Source organism: Apium graveolens, chromosome 8 (assembly GCF_009905375.1).
Source record: "Apium graveolens cultivar Ventura chromosome 8, ASM990537v1, whole genome shotgun sequence".
Taxonomy (NCBI): domain Eukaryota; kingdom Viridiplantae; phylum Streptophyta; class Magnoliopsida; order Apiales; family Apiaceae; genus Apium; species Apium graveolens.
Window position 1 is genome coordinate 120,826,429 of NC_133654.1, and position 9,241 is coordinate 120,835,669.

The 9,241-nt window shown below is 33.7% G+C and overlaps 1 protein-coding gene across 3 annotated transcripts; it reads right to left on the reverse strand.

The window, feature by feature from the left end:
• Positions 1-4,584: 4,584 nt before the first annotated feature.
• Positions 4,585-8,886, reverse strand: LOC141676948 (alpha,alpha-trehalose-phosphate synthase [UDP-forming] 5-like). 3 transcript variants are annotated; one of them, XM_074482660.1, is made up of 4 exons: positions 8,729-8,886; positions 6,100-8,123; positions 5,419-5,692; positions 4,585-5,122 (listed from the first exon to the last, which is right to left on the reverse strand). In XM_074482660.1, exons 2-4 carry the CDS (start codon positions 8,085-8,087, stop codon positions 4,796-4,798), a joined length of 2,589 nt encoding a protein of 862 aa, XP_074338761.1. In that variant the 5' UTR covers positions 8,088-8,123; positions 8,729-8,886; the 3' UTR covers positions 4,585-4,795. The 3 variants fall into 3 exon arrangements, with proteins under 3 accessions (XP_074338761.1, XP_074338762.1, XP_074338763.1); XM_074482661.1 differs by lacking the exon at positions 8,729-8,886 and adding an exon at positions 8,483-8,662; XM_074482662.1 differs by lacking the exon at positions 8,729-8,886 and adding an exon at positions 8,479-8,662.
• Between the last annotated feature and the right edge of the window lie 355 nt (positions 8,887-9,241).

Below are 9,241 nucleotides of genomic sequence, written 5' to 3' on the forward strand. Positions count from 1 at the left end.
CTAATGCAGACAGATATATATTTAAACATAAATGTAAAGAACACAACAGACTTAAAAACTTTTCTGGTGGATTTGTTGTTCCACCAGAGATGTGTTGTTTCAGAAAATCTATGATTCAAAGAATTAAATCACAGTTGCGTCCTAGTACAAACTAGATGATTTTCTCTCTGGATTTTTCTAAACAGCTCTGAAAAATTCACATCTAATTACTAGCTGCTACTTGGTTTATATATCACCAAGATTACAAGTGAAAATAAAACTGTAAAATACAAATAAAAGATTCTTCACATGTTTCTTCTTCATTTCTCTATCCAATGCAATTTAGGTTTAGCTATGAATCTTTGAATACTTCCTTGTTTGCACCAGAATGGAAATGCTGCATTTTCTTGATTCCTCCTAGAGGCTGCCACATTCCAGTTTGTCTCTGTCAACCCATGTGCCTCTGTCAGCTTGTGAATTGTCACTATCAACTGCTATTGAACTAAGCATCCGTTGAAGCTTTCATCCGTTGATGCTTTATCCGTTGAAGCTTTATCCGTTGAAACTTTATCCGTTGATGCATTTAGCAGTTGAAGCTTTATCCGTTGATGCATTTAGCAATTGAAGCTTTATTCGTTGAAGCACTCATCCGTTGATGGATGTTATCCGTTGAAGCTTTAGAGACATCCGTTGAAGCTTTGTTTCTCATCCGTTGAAGGCCTTTAATATCAGTTGATACTACTTCACTTATACAAAATTACAAGGCATGAAATATTTACAATTAGCCCTCCTATTTGCATATCCACTAGTAGTCAACATGACTGATAATTTCCCACAACATCTAAGTATTACAACTTAAATACAGAGAATGAAATGTGCTACAATACTAAACTTATTTCTAAGTAAAGCTACTCCTTCAACGGATAGCCAAAATGGTCTTATCCGTTGAGGCTACAAACACTAGATTTCTACTTAAGTGTTTTGTTTAACTTATCATCAAACTGATACACATATTCCTAACAATAATTGACAGCCACTTTAAGTTGATATTCTCTTCCTGCATTTTTGTGCATAATAAGAAAACCGAAAAGAGAGTCTAAACTTGCTATAGATAGACACAAAGTGCGGCTGGTAATTTATTGCTATGGATGTAAATGAACTCATATAAAATACTTTTATATATTAAAAGCATAAAATTTTAAAAATAAGAGTGATGTACACATTTTTTAATCAACAACATAAATTTTATACCTCTTCACAATATAAATTAAAAAAATATCTACACATTCATTTATACTGACAATAAGATATATACAACATATCATACAATTTGGTCTACAAATCAGTTCCATCTCTACTACAAAGTAATATGATAGACTGAAAAAATACAAGTTAAATAAATTGATAGCTTGGTCAGTGACTACATAGAGAATATTTTTTAAACAACATAAAAAAAAATTAAATTCAATTTCATCTTTGCTTAAAATAAATTACATCAACTACAATCATGTAAATGCACAACATTTAATACTTTCAAGTTAGGATCAGAAGCATTCCAGTAAACCTGATTTGAGCATTTAGTCAAACACGATATATGTGAACTCTCAAGTCTCAAATTAAAAACTCCAAGAACTCTTCATCAGAATGCAACATTACTTAAAAAACAAGTTTTATATTTCTGCTATTAATCTCACATTCATTAATATGAAAAACTCAATCCAGAAAAACATAAAAGCATGTAGTTTGCTGAGAAACATACCTAAAGCATGTAGCATTACATCAAATACCTTATGAGACAAAGAAAACACTCATTTTTTTTCCATTTGCGCAGTTTCAAAACATACCTAAAGCATAGCAAAACCAATCTTAAACGATAACAAAAAATATCATATACACAAAACTAAAAAAATCAAACACTTCAAACTATAACAATCAACAAATTTGTTCTATGCATTTTATCAGACACGCAATGACATTTATATTAACTATAGAGCAATTTTACAAATATCTCATATGCATCTAAAGAAAGTTACCTCAAAATCAATAGAAATTACAACATTAACACAAGTCTCTTATATGCATCAATTTAAAGACATAAATACAGTTATTAATCTTCGATTTTGCTGAGAACTTTCACATCTTCTGCAAGATACACGTTTTCGGCTACAAATCTGAAAAATTCACCATTTTAAAACTTGTTAGTTCAAAATATTTAAAATCATATACAACAAAACTAAGTTATACCAAAGTAACAACAATAAATTAATAGAACAGAGAATGAACAAATCAAGAATTAATAAAAAAATCAAAGAAAATTGGGTACATAAAAATGGGAGAGAGAAAAATTAATTTAAGATAGCACTCCTTATATAGGAAAAAAGGGTCTCAAGTAGTCTCAGCTACCGAGAAGTGCAACTTTGCAACATTGTTCTTTAGAAAACTACGAATACGAATCAATTTTACTAACAGTGTAAAGAGAGAATACGAATTTCACCTTCTATACCATGCTTCTTTTTTCCTTTATCGTGATGCTTGACATGGTATCTCCATTATGATAGCATAATTAGAAAACAAACTGCAAATCAAGATATAATTTCAAAATTATAAGTACCAATGACGGATGTGAACAAAAATATGAGGACAAACATATATTAGCATAAAATTTAGACAAAAAACATACAATTTGTATAATAAAAACATATACCTCCGTTCACGATTTAAAACAATTAAATTCACAAAACTTATAGCACAAAATACGTATCTACTCTAAAACACATACAAACACTTAAAACAAATACAAATAGTTGAAATTCTCTAAGAATTTTAATCAAACAGTTGGTATATGAAACTTTTGTATGATTAAAAGTGAGAATTCTTGTGATTGCTTTTTATCTCGCATTCATCATCATGTAAAACATGAAAATCAAACGAAACCCGATTAAAATTTGCATGTAACCTGCAAAAAAGAGAGAGAGATGAATGAGATTCTGAGATTTGAAAGTTGTGAGAAGAAAACTAATTGATTATACGTGTGTTTGAATTTGTGTATGTGTATATATCAATCTAATCTAATTCAACTGAATGCATAAATCAAGTAAGATATAAATTAGTGATAGTTTCTATAAATAAGTAATTTGAGATTCAAAATTCAAAAATATTACAAATAAAGGAGTATTGGTTAACAAATAATGAGTGATATGAGAAAATTATGGTAATATCTTAATCTGAATTTCAAAAAATATCCTTACGAGAAAATCATGGATGATTTGATTTTTTTAAAATTATTTTCTATAGATAGATTGATTTGAAATTCAAAAATAGGTAAATACTAATTAAGATGGGTCAATTGAAACTAATTGGATAGTCCACGGATATAGCAAAATATATAGGATTTGGGTCATGGGTAAATTTTTTTACTCATAGATAAATTAAGGAGTAGTCATTAAAAATATATAGATTCCTGTCAGAATTTTAAGTAGCTGACCTGGCACTGTAGTATAAGGTCCATTGCAGTATTTGATAGGGCTATCAAACGGATAATTCGGATACGGATATACCTATATCCGTATCCGTATCCGCATCCGCAATCATCGGATTCGAATACGGATAATATTCGTTTTATTTCGGATACGGATAATATCCGATTTTTCTCGGATACGAATGCGGATATTTCGGACGAATATCGTATTTTTTGAATTTTTTTATTTCCCCACCGCTTTGACAATGATTGTAGAACATTTTCTACGATTAAACAAGCATAATATATTTAGAAACGTATAAAGTAAGTGTACAATATATATATATAATTTGTATAAATATATTATTTAATATATTTACACAGACTATAAACTAAAAAAAAATTAAATTATATGTAATTTTATATTTATATAATTTAAATATCATATTTGTATTTAGTTTCAGATTCGAATATCCCGGATTCGGGTACGGATAATATCCGTTTTTTTCTCGGATACGGATAATATCCGCTTTTTCTCGAATACGGATGCGGATTTTTCAGACGAATATCGAATTTTTCGAATTTTTTTAACAGCCCCAGTATTTGATAAATTTATGATACTCTGATTGCATGCTACAAGCTAATACATTTTAACATTAAGCAATTTATATTGCTCCATGAAGGTAAGAAACGCGAATCGCGGATTATTAAGTTGACCCAGCAACATAAATTGCTTAATTTGCAAGTTAAACACAAAAGGCTATTATTAAATATTGCAAAGTTCACGATGAGATATTCGTAACTTTGTTAGAACCGATAGTCAATTAATCAATTATAAGACTTATAACCTTATTCCAAATGATTGTTTGATGTTACCTGACAGACACAAGTAAGTTAATTTGGACTTGTAACTTGAATTAGACTCAGAAACCCCTTGGCCAAACACACCCTTGTCCGAGTCTCTGGAATTTTGAACTAGGGGCTTCTGTCTCGTTATATTCTATGCACGGCACGTTTTTTTTTAGTTTTAGAAGTCTCGAAATACGTATAAATAGTAAACATATACTACGAGTATCTTTTAGAATATAATCTTGTGAAACCCCTATTAAGGTTCGAACAAGCTTAAGAATGTATTTCCAAGAAGAATGTAATCATGTAGATCCTGAAGCAATGTTCAAATAAGCTTTAGCTCAGGAATTATTGGCTTGAATGTCAGGTACAAGCACAAGTAACAGAGAACACAATAAAAATATAAGAACTCAACTGATAACACCATACAACCAAATCTAAGACCCCCACACAAAATGCTAATGTGCATTACTAAGGCTCAATCAACATAGGACACACAGGTACCTCTGCTCATTCTCTGTCAATTATTCCCCACGCAGAAATTTGAGGAACATTTCTAGTACTCTGCTCAGACGCTGTGGCAAGGCCTTGCAACATCTTTAATATCTCAGTAGTGTCTTCCAAGTAATATTTGGCCTTGCTTGGCTTTTGGCCAACAGTGCAAGCAAAAACTTCTGCAACTGGGGACAAAGACGGACCTGCCATAGCACTCATGATGACCTCAAACATATCTTCATCGGAACGGTCATCACCGACACAAAGTACGAAATCCGGAAGCATCCCTTTCTCCTGCATTGTTTCCAAGAGGCGTTCGGCCACAAGGCCTTTGCTGACGCCCTGTTTACATAAATTCAGTTAGTGAAGAACATTAAAGAATCTTAGCATTAATCTGTGCGTGTAAGAGTGAATCTCAGAGCCTTGACCATTAATTATTGATTAACCCTTGGAATTAACATTGTCTTAAGTTTCAATACATTGAGGGCATACGGGACTAAAATATTAGAGGGAAGCGTACTAATAATATCAAGGAACAAAGTTCTGGACAAATCTACAACATATTCTTTTCAGATCTGGAACTTATTATACCAAATCAGATAACTTATGAGAAAAAGAACAGAGAATATATTACTGACCTGAGGTTTAACTTCAACAATGTTTAGGCCACTCTTGACAGAAACAGGTTCATTTGCAAGAACACTCTCTAAGTGATCTAGAAGCTCCTTAGCCTGACATGACCCAAAATCCGGATCTGCGAACTGGTAGTTCCAAACAAGTGCACTCTCTCTGGCCTCTATGGTAGAACCATCAGTAGTTTCTGTGTATAATTTCATTACCGGCTCAGCAATCTGTTTCCAGTAAAAATCTGGGAGAGTAACACAGGTTTCCCATTCTGCATCTGCATTTGGCCTGAAAAGAGAGGTAGATAAAAAGGAGTTATTTGGTTTCAAAAGACTGATACGAAAATTGAATAAACTTTCACTAGAAATGATCCTTAAAGAGACTACTTCACCTAAAAAACAGAGTTATTAGCAAAGCTTTCAAGTAAAAACAGGAGGGGAAGTCCGTCCCACTACTAGGATGGTCGTCTGAAGCCTGAACTATCTTTTACAAGTTGCATGTTTTTTATGCTGTGAAGTGTATTAAAATAGAATGTGTACAAACGTTATGCTGCTGTAAGATTTTTATGAACATCATGATAGGCGAGACTTCTATATTAATTTCCGATAAAACAGACTTGCAGGTTACTAAGGAGATCAAGGAGGTCCAGATACAACTAATTTTTACAAACATATAAGTATCGAAAAGAGTCCTACCTCAAAAAATAACCATGCTCTGCTGCTAGTCCTAATTTTCCACAAGAAGTGAACCATTCAGTTAATGTCTTCTTATCCTTTCCACTGACAATGAAGACAACATTCTTGGGATCCCTACATAAGTTGTTTAACATTCCAACAGCTTCAGCATTAGGACTCTCACAGATTGAACGCTGCATCATCATTGTACCATCATAGTCCAAAAGAATTGCTCGATTTTTCGTTCTCTTATAAGCAGACACAATATGGTCAACTGAGAGCTTCCTGAAGTTTGGATCCAAAGCAATTACGCGGAATCCTAAACCAAAACCTATACCCCAGCACCTTCTCCGCACATGATCCCTACATGCCCTTTCAAGATCTTGCAAAAAACTGCGTGTCCAGTATGGAACATCATGGGTGCTCACATATCGGTAGTGCTTGTCATGCCGCAATTGTTTTTCTGATTCGGAAACAATCAAGGCAGAATCCATAGCTTCAGATACAGCATCAATATTCCATGGGTTAACTCGAATTGCTCCACTAAGTGATGGAGAGCAACCAATAAACTCAGACACAACCAGCATGCTCTTCTTTGGTGCTGATGGATCGAGGGCTAAGGTACCATCCAGCTTACTGGTTCCCTGGCGGCATATAATGTATTCATATGGTATTAGATTCATACCATCTCTCACGGCTGTAACAAGACAACACTCGGCAATAACGTAATAAGCAATTCTCTCATAGAACTCAAGTGGGGTATCTATCAAAACTACTGGCTCGTATCCAGGTCGTCGAAAAGTCCTATTTATTCTTTCTATTGTTGCATGAGTTTCGGACTGGACCTCCTGTACATCTTTACCACGGCCTCTTGCAGGGTTTGCAATTTGAACCAAAACAACCTTACCCCTCTTTTCAGGATGTTGTGTCAGCAAATGTTCAAAGGCCAAAAGTTTTAAACTAATTCCCTTAAAAATGTCCATATCATCAACCCCAAGCAACACAATCTGATCTCCAAACTGGTTTTTTAATTCAGCAACCCTATGTTCAGTTTCAGGAAGGTCCAATACTGATCGAAGTTGTCCCATATGAATCCCAACGGGGAGAATCTTAATGCTCACAGTGCGACCGTAATGCTCAAGCCCAATGTAACCTCGCTTGGACTGATAAGAAAGACCAAGCATTCTACTACAACAAGAAAGAAAATGCCTAGCATAATCAAAAGTATGGAAACCAATGAGATCAGAGTTCAGGAGTGCTCGTAAAATCTCGTCTCTTACGGGTAGAGTCCGATATATCTCTGAAGATGGAAATGGACTGTGAAGGAAAAAACCAAGCTTCACTCTGTTAAACCTCTTCCTTAGAAATGTAGGCAGAACCATTAAATGGTAATCATGAACCCAAACAAAATCATCATCAGGGCTAATCACTTCCATTACTTTGTCCGCAAATATTTTGTTTACCGAAACATAAGCTTGCCACAGAGACCTATCAAAACGGCCACCTAGATCAGGGGAGAGAGGAAGCATATAGTGAAACAGTGGCCAGAGTTGCTGTTTACAGAACCCATGATAGTATTTACTAAAAAGGTCTGGAGGTACAAAAGCTGGCACACATTTGAAAGTTTCAAGCAAAGTTTGGGCAACATCTTCTTGCTCATTTGGATCAATCTCTTCTTTAAGACATCCAACATAGATAACTTCCACATCTTCTGCAAGGCCATCTTTTAGTTGTCGAAGAAGGGAATCCTCATCCCAGCTGAAGTTCCACCCTCCACCATCAGATCTTCTATGTGCCCGGAGTGGAAGTTGGTTTCCAACAATTATCATCCTTTCTGTTGAGATGGATGATGGAGCATCAGATCCAACACTGTTTGTACTCTCATCATCTAGCTCAGACAATACCCCAGCAACAGTTGCAACTCTAGATAACTTCTTTCCTCCACGAGCAAAAGTTGGTGAATTGCCCGAAGTAAGATCAAATAGGTTGGAATATGATCTCGAAACCATTTTGAAGCAACAATCTATACTTGGGCTTGCTAAAACCTATCAACAAAGTTTATGTAATCTCTCAGCACCCAAGATGATTGGATAAAATAGAACACAGTTAACAAAAGACCGCATTCTTGACACACAGTAATTCACAGTAGTAGCAAAACCAATAATTGCTTAACTCAATCATATAACTTTGCTTAAAACACACAATCTACTGCATATGCAAGTCCAATTTTTCTTTTTTAATCTGAAGCATACAATTTTAGCCAAAAGCAATAGAATCAAGATAAAAACAAAGCATATAAATTGCAGCATAAAAAAAAATCAAAAATCTAGTGAAACACAAAAAAATATGAATTGAGCAATCATGTAGCTGTAAATTGATCTAGCAGATAAGAAAACATACATACACTGATAAGATTAAGTGAGCTAATGTTCACTGGAAGCCAGATTTGATGATTATGTAAAAAATTACAAGAAAAAATAGGAGTAGGTTTTTAGAGTCATCTGAGCAAAAAGTAAGTAGAGAGAACACTGAAAAAATCCAACCCAAAATGGAGAACACAAAGTGGGCATGCAACAAAAACACCTTCTTTTTTTTTTATTTGTCATCACCATTAAAAAAAGACTAAAGTGGCTACTGAAGTTAAGCTTACCTTTCAAGTTTGAGCAAATTATTTGAGCATAAAACAATGAAAGATTCTCCCACAATCTCACTTTACATATGTATATATATATGTGTGTAAGTATGCAAGACAACAGATGGTAGTTGAAGTATGGAGAGTGATGAGACTTGAGAGCCTGTTATGTTTGTTTGTAATGTATAACCATGTATGTATGTCTGTCTATGCAATAAATAATAATAATAATAATAATAATAATAATAATAATAATAATAATAATAATAATAATATAATGGACATTTCATTTTTGGGCTGTACAGAAAAATACAAAAGAGATGTCTTTTCGCAAAGCATTTGATTCTCTCTTTCTCCTTCATTCTTTAATCAAAAGATCACTATGAGTGTGTAATATGAAAAGAAAGAAAGCTACATTTAGTACATCTCCAAATCCAAAAATTTAAATTTGGATCTGATCCAAATATTGATCCGATCCAAATATATTTGATCCAAATTTCTGACCTAACTCCAGTGTGATCCAAATTTCTG